Genomic DNA, 12,131 nt, shown 5'->3' with positions numbered 1-12,131 from the left:
AAGTTAACGACGCCGGACGCCAAGTGATGAGAAAAGCTCACTTGGCCTTTTAGGCCAGGTGAGCTAAAAATGTTATTTGAAAGAAATTAACATCAAAATAAGTAAGACTGCAATTCTGATGACAGCTAAAGTTATGTGGACAGGTAGTATTTATAGTGCCACTATTATAAGTTAATTTTCACTCACTGAGTGAGTCCAACTGCCAATATTTTACAAATAGAAACATGGAAAGAAAAATCTATGAAAAAAAAAGAAATGTAGAGCTAATGACAAAGTCATCTACTAAGTATCATTTAGAATTACTATAACTAAGTCTCTATCAGTTATCAGTAGGAATAATGAAAACTCTTATATACCTCAAACTTAAATGAAGTCCATAATATTCTTCAGCCTGGACTATTCTAATATATAAAATATGGAACTAAAACTGAATTATAACAAAAGTGAACATCAACATAGAGACATGCAATAGTTAGGTCATAGTTCAAGTTATACCATGATCAATTGGGTTGTCATGATTGTCCAGAAACTACAATTTATCATTGTGAGCTGGTTAAGATAAGGCTGCTTCTTTTAACAGCTGTAGGACATTTTTCATATCTTCAGTATATTCAGACAGCAAAATCACTTTTATCATACTGAAAGATGCTTAAAGTCTTGCAAAAATGAGGTACCCTTGGGATAATCTTGTAAGAATTTTTCTTTTTTTAAAGAAAAAAGACATGTCTAGTGTTCATTTTTCAAATCATCAGGCAATTCTGTCTAATTTGTTTATCATATGCCATTATGAAAACCCGTAAAATGATTTATGAAAGTGCATTAAGAGTGTTTTTAGTGGCAGCTTAGAATTGAAAGAAAACATGAAAGACAAGTAAAGAAGTTTGTTGTAAACCTAATTTCAGTTAATCAAAAAGATTTATTTCTTTGCACTTCAAATTACGTAACCCAGAAGCCAGAGAAGGAGAGATTTCTACGTTTGAAGTGGACTGGAAGAGATCAACTTCCTGTACATCTAGGAAAATTAATTTATAAACAACTGTCATGATCAAGTTTCTGTGTATGCATCTCCTTAATGTAGGGTGCACCAAGGCCAAATTACTAGATTAACACAGGTGTAAACTTTACCATAGAACTACAGACTATCTTATAACAAACATGCATTATGAACATGATGAATATAACCAACTGCATATGTTTTAAGATTCAAAAGAGAGTAATGCATGGGAACACCCTTCTGCCTTATCATTAATTGTACTTTTGTTATAGAGGGAAATCCTATTTTACTATCCTCCTACATGTTACGATCTTGAAAATTCATCTTGCTTAAAAATAACTTTCTAATATTCGTTAAACCAATAATAGGTATATAATATTCAGTTCAATATTGATATAATAAAATTTGTACTTTTGTTAAATGTAAGATGCAAATCTTTATTAAATTGAGATCGATTAGTAATCTTTTGATGTTTCGACTTAATCATCAAAACTTTGAGGTTCTAGCTATCATAGAATAATGATGGAATAAAAATTGAAGAAACAGTGATTATATACACTCTGAATTAAAATTGGAAGATGATTTTTTTTTAAAGAGAAGCTCATTCATTATTTGTAAAAATGAAATTGATGATGGATGTCATTTCTTTCTGACCTGTTATTTAACTTAGGATATTCGAGAACTGTTATCTAAATATTCTATTACTGTTTTTAATAATTTAAACAACTTTACAAATATAAACTTTTATTAGTTTAAATATTTCTAAATGTTTTAAATACATTATAGCTGTAAATTATCATGACCTACATTCTCTGAAGGCGGTCCTCTCGCTCCTTCTGTTTCTTTTCGTTCAAAGGATCATCTAAACCAGGGGAGGTAAGTGAACTTTTTACATCTAGCCTGCACATGCAAAAAACATAACCATGCAAAAACAACAGGATAATCAAAGGAAATCATGCAAAATCATAAAACTACATCGAGTTATTATATCTATAACATATTACAGATCAATATACAGATTCACTTTAACGTACATTTAGGGTTCAGCATTATATCTAGGGTTATGTTTGTATGTTTTTTTTATCATATTTCACATTGTTCTATAAACATGATAAACATACCAAGTATTTTTTTCTGAATATGTCAACTGAAGCCTGTTTCTGTCTTCTAAAAGTACATTAGTTTTCAATATTTATGTATTGACTTACAGGGGTATATGAATATATATATATATATATATATGTAGCCAATGGAAAAAAATATTTCAAGGTAAGGGATAAGCTGAGCCCAATGCATTGTTTTCCATGACACCTTAATTTAGTCCTGTTTAACCCTGTTATTCACTTTAGAATATTTTTTGTCTCATGGATTGATCTTAGGTTCTATAATAACATAGATGTTAAACATAAACATTCAAATCTATTGGTCCTAGCATAGATGTTGTAAACTTTTGCTGAAGTTGTTAACACAATTTCATTTACTTGGATTATTTACAGTAACACTATATATGCAACTCTTCACTTTTCGACAATTTAAACCCTCTTAATAAATTGCCATTTGACATGTTTGCTATTTATATTTTTCAGATAGTAACATGTACATGTCTGTCCGGCAGGGTTCATCTGACCTTGACAACATTTTGATTGCTAATTGGTCAATGTTTAGTTTTTATGGGTAGTCTGTTTCTCATTTTTATTTTCAGTTGTTTAAGTTTTTAAAACAAAATGGTTTATGTCTCAGATACCCAATATGTTAACCTTCAATACCATTGAAAAGATGTGCACCAGAATTGTGCATAAAACCTGCTAATGATTCAGATCATTAATATTCACTAGTCTTAAAACAAAGCAAAAGATAACAAGCAACAGGGATCAATGGTTTTATGCAAGTAAACTTGATGTTTGTGCAATTCAGGCATTATAGTTCTTCAATTATTATGTTTCTAACATTATCTAATGATCATTATAGGCAGGCGCGGATCCAGAGGGGGGGGTTCTGGGGGTTGGAATCCCCCCCTTTTTTTTGGACGATCAATGCATTTGAATGGGGACATGTAGTTGGAACCCCCCCCTTTGTCCTGGGTTAGGAACCCCCCTTTTTAAAATGGCTGGATCCGCCCCTGATAGGGTTCTCAAACATTCAATTACTGCAGGTATTTAACAGTGGTGAATTGAGGGGAGAAGGAGGTGGGGTTAAAAGGAAGTAGCCCACTTTGATTGGAAAATACATAATTTTTAGCATCAAATTGATCCATTTGGAATTTAGAACTTTCTTTGCCATTGCATGTGCATGATTTAGTATTGTACTTTTAAGCGCAATATCAAATTGAAGCTTAAGACTTTTTTCTTATACTAAATTATGGGCAAATTTCAATGAAGTTACTTGTTAATGGTGGTGCTTTAAACAAAGATGAACAGAAGATGATGAGGAGTATACACCAGAAAGTTATAAATATAACATATCAAACTGACACATACAAAATCAGCAGGAAGATGCCTTATAAATGTGTATTGCTCTATCGACATGATCAATCAAAGGAATACACTAATACAACAAGAATGTTATGCAATTCAAAAGTCAAGGTTATTTGAAAATAGAAACAAATTCTAAATTTGAAATTTACCAGATTAAAAAAGTGATGATAAAAGAGTTCTTAATTTTAGAATGGGAATCAAAAAATAGAAACTTTTGTAGTAAAGCAAGCTTTCTTTTAAGACGTCTGCAAGACACAAAGTACTTAATTTGCTTTCAATAATAATAAAAGAAGTTTTCAATAGTAATTAAGGATGGCTTAAAATAAGTAAAAGAGTCTCTGAGTGTAAAACAATTAATTTTTATATAGTTTTAATGCATGTATCTGAAATCCAAACAAACTTTTGATTAAGCCGATATCTTTAATGCAAAATTGCTCATAAAGCATATTTAATAATTTTTATATCTTACTGAATTATACTTTAGTTTACCACTTAACAAATAAACATTTTTTTTTTCAGTACCAGTAATTATAATGCAAAATAAAGCCTACCTTAATCCAGATCGGATGCGAAACTGAGAAACAACAATATCTTACTTACTGTTCATTTCTTCCCCCCTTTAACTAATTAATAATGACAACAAACACAACAAATAAATCTCAGAAAGGGGGAGAGACAAGGGGAAAAACTTATATCCGAAGGCGTATAACTTCAATTATCATTTAAATTTATCGAAGACATGGATTTATCATATTTTTGGTTGCAGTAAATTTACTACAAGTTTTAATGATATTTTTTCTGTTTTATTATTCATTTTTTGGTGAAAATTTCCCTTTGGAACCCCTGAGATACAAAATGGAAATTGTGCATTTCCTATTACAGGTATCAAACTTGTCAAAAGGTATTGTTTCTAGAGTTTTGATTGGCTAATCTTTCTGTTGACAAGGATACAAGATCTGTCAAGGCAGCAATGTTTGAGACTACTGATTGGCTGTTTCATGAAAAGACAAGGCTATAGCTAACACAAAACATATCGTGTATATTTTTTACGTCAAAAACGTGCCAAAGCATTTGCATTTAGCATTATAGTGTTTTGTCTGACAACAGAAATTTCTACACGCTGCATTCATTTTTGTGTTTGACACAAGTTCAAGTTCATTTATATCTACGCACAAACCCCAAAATCTATAAGTGCAAGTCATTTAAGTCTACATGCATATACCCTATCATACTGAACCTTAACATTTAAGCCTGAACAAAATGATCATTTTTGCAATTACTATAAAACACATATTCATGTTATTGGCAAGTGGACAAAAAAATGTCTTATCGATAAAATGATTTGACTTTTACACATTCTTATCATCTAATGATCTTTTTGAAGGGTGAAGGTAGGGCAATGGGACACTGGGGAAAGGGGAAGATATAACAGAGAAAGGTGGTGGCAGAAAGGAACAAATAAAGAAAGAACAGAAAGAGAAGACTAAAGACAAAAAGGTTTTTTTTGCATTGTCAAATTCCCTATTTTAAAATTCATGTTTGCATGGTTTTTATGTAATGCTTTCAAGCTTTGAAACTGATAAAGACTTGATTATTAACTATTCACAATACTCTTTTATTAAATAATTGTGTTATAAATTCTGGGGTTAAAAATACCATGGTGAGAGAAATTTGTAACTTTATAGCTCTGAGTGGCTTAAAACGTTTCTAGGGGTAAGAAGGTTTATTGCATTTATTTTACATTCACAATTATATCAAACTAAAATTTTGCAACTTTGTCTTGGACAATAAATATGAACCATAGGCGGATCCAGGGGGGGGGGGGGAGGGGGCCTGGGGGCCCAGCCCCCCTTTTGTGGGAAAAATTTGGTTGATTATATAGGGAATCATTGAAGCAGGACTGGAGTGGGCCCCCCCCCCCCCCCCCCCCCCCCCCTTTAGGTCAGTCAGCGGACCCCCTCTTAGGAAAAGTTCTGGATCCGCCACTGTATTTATCGCCTGATTATTTTAAACATGTAATGCAATCAATCAAAACCCAATCACCTCCTAAGGATATATGCATCTGGAAGTAAACATGCTAGATGGTGTATGAATGGACCAAAAGTGTTTGTAATAACCTTATGATATCTTTTGCACATTAGAAATATTTACCTACTTTAAAAAAAAAAAATTGGTTTTTATTCTTATGGATATTATATTTTTGAAGAAATTCTAAATTTTGCTTCTTTCTAATTATAGCGATCAATGCTTGTTATAAAATGATACTGCTATTGGTTTAAGAACTTACCAAGATGTCTTTTATTTCCAAACTATTCACCTCAAGGTAAGTAAACTTACTATTGTCTACAGTTGTTAAAAGTCAGGTGGAAACATGGAAATTAACATAATTCTGACAAATGACAATGTTTTCCATGGACAGGTATAACAAATTTACAAGTCTTGTTAAATTACTGAATTAGTTTAACATGGAGACATACATCAGATTTAATATTTTAACAAATCTCCTACATTTAATCATATGTGGAAGAACTTTTAAAAGTAGTTAAAATAAATGGGAATGTGTCCATGGGACACAGATGACACAGATTATGCCCTGCTTGCATATAAAGTTATAAAGAGACATAGTTTAATAAGAATGGTAAAAGTGACACTACCCAAATTCGAATTTGACTTTTTTTGTAGTTAAGTTTCAGAACATTTGGTCTAAAGTTAGAGAATTGAAACCAATTTTGGGACATACAGATGGACAAGGGTAAAACTTAATGACCACTCTGTTATGGCATAAAAATTAAGGTCTTAAAAGTCAACAAATACGAACATGGCTGTAATTTCTAGAGACAGGCAAAATGAAATAGAATGACTGTTGGTATCTTTTCTTCTATCTTATGTGTGTTGAAAGAATAGGTATAAACAGTCATAATTTCCCCTTTGAGTAAATATTGTCACATTTAAATTTTTTTTTTAAATATCAGTGTTCTACTTGCAAAGAAGTTTATCAAACTGTATCATACAAAACAGGCTTCTGCTGACAATGACATTAACACATTCAAAACAAACTATTCAAATATTTTTCTCATTATTTTCTGAAAGCAAGATTTCAAATGAGTTAAACCCTTTTCATTGTCCATGTGATATATTTTTTAATGTTTGTTTGAAATCTGTGAAACCAAATCAACAAGAGACAAAGTCGTACTGAGCATTTTAGTCAAGTGATCTCAAGTTTAAGAATGTAAGGGTAGATATGGTAGACAGCTGCTATATCTGGTGACATTTGGTTTTAAAACCTACATGTAAACTATTATGAGCTAAGAATATTTCAGCTTTTATCTGAACACAGTTAAATATATAGAGACACTTTATAAAAAAACTTCACTATTTTTGAAATTTGTATCTATGACAGAAGAGTCCATTTCTTTAGTGTCTGCCTTTTCAAGATACATAACACAACAATTGTTAGTGGGTCATAAATTATATTGAAACAAACTACAGGAGTAGGAAAAGGGGGGACTACAGCATACAACAACAAGTTCATGTGACTTACTCTTCTTCTTGTTGACGCCTACGACGACGGGCCTCACGTCTTTCTTCTAAAGAGCTCATGATGATATGTATGCGATAAAACTATAATCCACTAAAAACGAAAAAGTTCCTGCAAGAAAAAAATGATGGAATTAATCACAAATATTGAAACAACAAGCCATAAATGTTTATTTTCAGGACCTACTGTGTATTCATTATCTTTCATAAGATACCAATTATCCCAAATTTTCTGTTACAGCTGAACCAAGAATTCAAAATTTTAAGGTACAAAGTAAAAACTTTTGTAAAACCATGAAATCAAATATCCACAAAATGCATTTTTCTGTAATCCACAACAAAATAGGTACCAAAAAAAAACGGTTCATTCAACCTATGCCAACATTTTGAAATTTAGGTATAAAATTGTATGAAAAAATGTTGGCATAGGTTGAATAATTTGTTACAGATTAAGTGTTATAAAAACATAAATTAATTAGGGGCTAATCAATTTACAATCAGTTTAAACCTAGCGTTAAAGTATACTCAATATACAATTCCTTTTACAAGTACTAGAGAAAATGTTGGTTATTGTGTGTGTTGAGGATCTCTATTTCATATAGGAATAAGCTTTAAAATTAATATAATGAAATAATGGGGGGAAAAGGGATTTTATAATTCTTATTAACGATCATTAAAGAAAAAATCATCTAGTCATATTAAATAACTATCAGTGAATAATATAAAAGTCTCAGAAGTCATACTATAAGATATAATGCTGCATCAGCACAATCAACTGGTGTCATGTTGTTATCCTTCAGTCTCTGTTGCAAGTTTCACAAAACTACCCCATGAGTAAGATATGTCTTAAGATGGTTTTACGGTATATATTCTAGTCCTTAGTTGGTTTCAAAAAATGGTCCTAAATTTGGACATCTTTAAAAGTTGGTCACAAAGTAAGGACTACACGATTCGGACATCTTTAAAAGTTGGTCACAAAGTAAGGACTACACGAGAGTTTTCTTATGATGGTCTTAGGATAGTCACAAGTTTGTTTAGTATAAATTACACTCATTTTTAATATTAATTTTGAAAATTATCTTTTTTATTACACAATTATCAATTCGGATGATGGAGTTACAAATAAGAGACACCAAATGTAACCATAAATCTTACAACTCAATATAATGAATAAAAACAAACACATAGATCTGTACTTTAATTTTCTAAACTAAAACAAAGTAAATAAAGGGTGCATTGTCCCACTGGAAAGTCGCTGCTTATAAATGAACCAAAAAATAATTTTACTTGATATCTATTTTAAATTTTATTTTGCAAAATTCGTTTGATTTAAAAAAAAAAAAAAGTTTCTGTTGAAGTATGGTATATTTTGTTGCTTGTTGAATGGATATAGGAAGATGTGGTATAAGTGTCAATGAAATATCTCTCCATCCAAGTAACGATTTATAAAAGTTAACCATTATAGGTCCAATAACAGCCTTCAAAACGGAGTCTTGGCTCAACTCGAACAGTGAGCTATTATATAGGGCCCCACAATTACTAGTGTTAAACCATTCAAACGGGTTAACCAACGGACTAAGCATAGATGTAATACATGGGTATATGGTCTAAGTATGTTTCATATAAAAGACAAAAAAATAATGATCAAAATTTATTATACAAATCTACACAAATGACATAGCTTTTTAGCTCGTTTTCTCAAGTATAGTTATACCTAAGTGTTTAATTTTAGATGTTGTTTTTTTTTATTATTATTAATTTAATATTTATTTCAGCACAATTTTGCTAGTATTTGACAATTGTTGTCTTTTTAGAAAAAGTCTATTTTTACTACAACACAATTTTGCAAATACTATGTTTGTTTCTGAGTTTTAAAAGAGTAATATTTAATGCTTAAATATACTGACTGTATTTTACCTTTTATTAATTAATAATTGTTATAACAACACCTATTGTATTTTGTTTGTAGGTATAGGTTGAATATATTTTTATCAAATGTTGGCATAGGTTGAAGACACCAAAAAAACATAAATAAATCTACAGTAATCTTTAACTTGATAAGCATCCACACATGATAAAATATAAACTAAACAAGAATGTGTCCAAAGTACACGGATGCCCCACCCGCACTATCATTTTCTATGTTCAGTGGACCAAGAAATTTGGGTCAGAATTCTAATTTGACATTAAAATTAGAAAGATCATATCATAAGGAACATATATACATGTTTCAGGTTGATTGGACTTAAACTTCATCAAAAACTACCTCGACCAAAAACTTTAACCTGAAACTGGACAGACGAATGAACGAACGAACGGACAAACGGAGCCACAGACCAGAAAACATAATGCCCCTCTACTATCGTAGGTGGGGCATAACAATAATAAATCCTGCTGAATTGACCAAATTGACCAATAGCTTTAATCATGTTAAGATGAAAGTCTAATATGACCATTTTATCAATCTTGCTACAAGTTTACAAATGACAAAATGGCCCTCTTTTTTAGGACTTAAAGTCTTTCATATCTTTGGTTTAGTAGTTAGCAGTTGTGTTTATGTCATTCTGAACATTTCTGTTATTAAGAGAATTAGGTTTGATAGATCTTTTATTGTTTCTATTATTATCTATGCAAAACATTTATAGACTGGAATTAAGCTGCATTTTTAAGCACCTGTACTAAGTCAGGAGCCTGTCCATTAGCTGTCCTTTTATATATTGATTAGGTTTTTCAGTTAGAATTGTTTTACACTGGTAACATTGGGGCCCAATTTATAGCTTGCTGTTTTGCGTGTGCCAAGTCTCTGTGTTGAAGGTTGTTCTTTGACCTATTTTAACATGTTAAATTGTTCACTTTTTATATATTGAGACTTGGATGAAACTCATACCACATGTTTTTTTATTTATATGGGAAAGTTTAAGATCTTTCTGTCTGATTGAGGAATACATATTTTATTCCTAATTACCTCAATGTGACAGGAACACTAATGTTTATGTCATGTGTGTCATGCATTTTGCATAATCAAATTTATTAATATATCTATTTTTGGCAAGCACTGGTTGTAGATATGTGACCTGTCTAAAAGTGTCACATAGTAGTTGCGTCAACATGCTAAACATGTCTCAGAGCATAAACAGCTCTGTTCTATTTATATTGCTGTGTGTTGTTGTGATAAAAAAAAAATGCATGACAACAAAATGTGATGATCAAATTGAAAGAGGAATTGTTGTAAATCCTCAGGGGTGAGCGCTATACCTCCCCCCCCCCCCCCCCCCCCCCAACTTTAGAAAAAAAACTTGCAACAAAAGCATATTTTTCAATTGGTAGAAATACTTTATCCCCATACACCATACAAAGTTGTGCAAAATACTTGTAGTAGTACAAATGTAATAATAATCCCCTAATAGTCAAACAAGTACTTTTCACAAATGATTGGCAGGGTATATGGATTGTTTTTGGAATATATGTTGAGATTAGGTCTTTTTTGTTACCTTTCTTTGGCATTTATTCCATTGATTGTAATCATGGGTAATATAATGTAACTCTCTTTTTTATATCAAGGAGTTTTTGAATACTAAATCACTAGTTGCCAGTCATCAAACAAATTAGTAAGAATAGTTGTTGACTGACATCTAGCTGTTACATTCATTGTTCAGGCAAATAAAAATGATAAGACTTAACAGATGAGATATCAGTCAAAGTATTTATCAAAGTAGTGCAGATTTTATGTCTTGTCAGTTCTAAAAGAGAATATTCCTACTTATTTACATTATTACTATGGAGTACTTAATTATTCCTGGAGAGTAGTGATCTCTAATAAACAAGGGAGATAATTGAACAAGCACACTCTTTAACATTATATTATCTAAATGCCTGGTTGATCATAAGTTGAAGAAGCACACTCTTTAACATTATACTATCTTAATGCCTGGCTGATTATAAGTTGTATATTCTTTATCACTCATCAAAAAAATCTATGAAGATACAGTTTAATCTTAGTCTGATGGTGGGGAATCTTAATGTTTCCCCCTTAAGAATTTCATCAAGTAGCTTTTTATAAGTTTGCTCCTTGAGTTGAAAATAAACATCTTTGAAACCATTCATACTCAATAAATGTTGTTTTTTTTAAAAAGATGTAGATTTAGGCTAACATAGATACCATGCATTGCCATATAAAATGGTTGTCCTACCTATACAAAATTTGGACAACCTTGTATCTGGACCTTTTTTTCTCTGAGATCACCTCTTAATATACTTACAGAATTCAAGTATCTTTCACTCTCAAGAGGAACAACCCCAGTAATAATTTTCTGATTTCCTATTTTCTTTTCTTTTTATTTTTAAGCTTGGTATTTTAAAAGAGGCAGATTTAGGGAGGGGGCTTCATACATGATTAATGCAGACTTTTTTACAAGTAAAACTCCAAACACTGGCTTGCCAAGGGTCCCCCTTTTTAAAAAATAATCCTAAATCAGCACCTGGATACAATTATAACAAAAATGTGTCCTCAGTACACGAATGCCCCACTCACACTATCATTTTCCATGTTCAGTGGACCGTGAAATTGGGGTAAAAACTCTAATTTGGCATTAAAATTAGAAAGATCATATCATAGGGAACATGTGTACTAAGTTTGAAGTCGATTGGACTTCAACTTCATCAAAAACTACCTTGACCAAAAACTTTAACCTGGAGCGGGACAGACGGACGAACGGACAGACAGACAGACGGACGAACGGACGCACAGACCAGAAAACATAATGCCCCTCTACTATCGTAGGTGGGGCATAAAAATGATAAAAAAAGTCACATTATGTAATTAACCAGTGGTGAAAAAAACTAGACAGACTTATTCAACCAAAACAAGAATTGTATTCAATAACATAAAGATACATTATCTAACCACATAAGTAAATAAAGATCAGAAACTAACAATGTGTCACAATTATTACTCAGAACTTCATTAATTGGGAATGTCTGTTAATTAGATACAGATGGTAATAATATCTAATAAACCACTACTCCTGGTGTGATATTACTGGTGCCCTGCTGGTTTTGATTATCTACTGATTATCAATACAAATCACATATGTAAATAAACCTGAAGATGAGGTTACCCTGGTTTT

At 31.4% G+C, this 12,131-nt stretch overlaps 1 protein-coding gene across 21 annotated transcripts in view; it reads right to left on the bottom strand.

Annotated features, from left to right (window-relative positions):
• Positions 1–12,131, bottom strand: part of LOC139481446 (trichohyalin-like) — a 53,311-nt gene that overhangs the window by 24,159 nt on the left and 17,021 nt on the right. For 13 of the 21 annotated variants that reach the window (XM_071264778.1, XM_071264782.1, XM_071264783.1 and 10 more), the window contains 2 exons: positions 7,010–7,117; positions 1,802–1,894 (listed from right to left, as the gene is read on the bottom strand). In XM_071264778.1, coding sequence (XP_071120879.1) covers positions 1,802–1,894; positions 7,010–7,068 — 152 coding nt within the window. In that variant the 5' untranslated portion in view covers positions 7,069–7,117. The remainder of the gene's footprint in view (positions 1–1,801; positions 1,895–7,009; positions 7,118–12,131) is intronic. The other 8 variants (XM_071264790.1, XM_071264796.1, XM_071264799.1 and 5 more) reach the window with 1 other exon arrangement.

The sequence above is a fragment of the Mytilus edulis genome, chromosome 7, assembly GCF_963676685.1.
Source record: "Mytilus edulis chromosome 7, xbMytEdul2.2, whole genome shotgun sequence".
Taxonomy (NCBI): Eukaryota; Metazoa; Mollusca; class Bivalvia; order Mytilida; family Mytilidae; genus Mytilus; species Mytilus edulis.
This window is presented reverse-complemented; position numbering and strand designations above follow the sequence as displayed.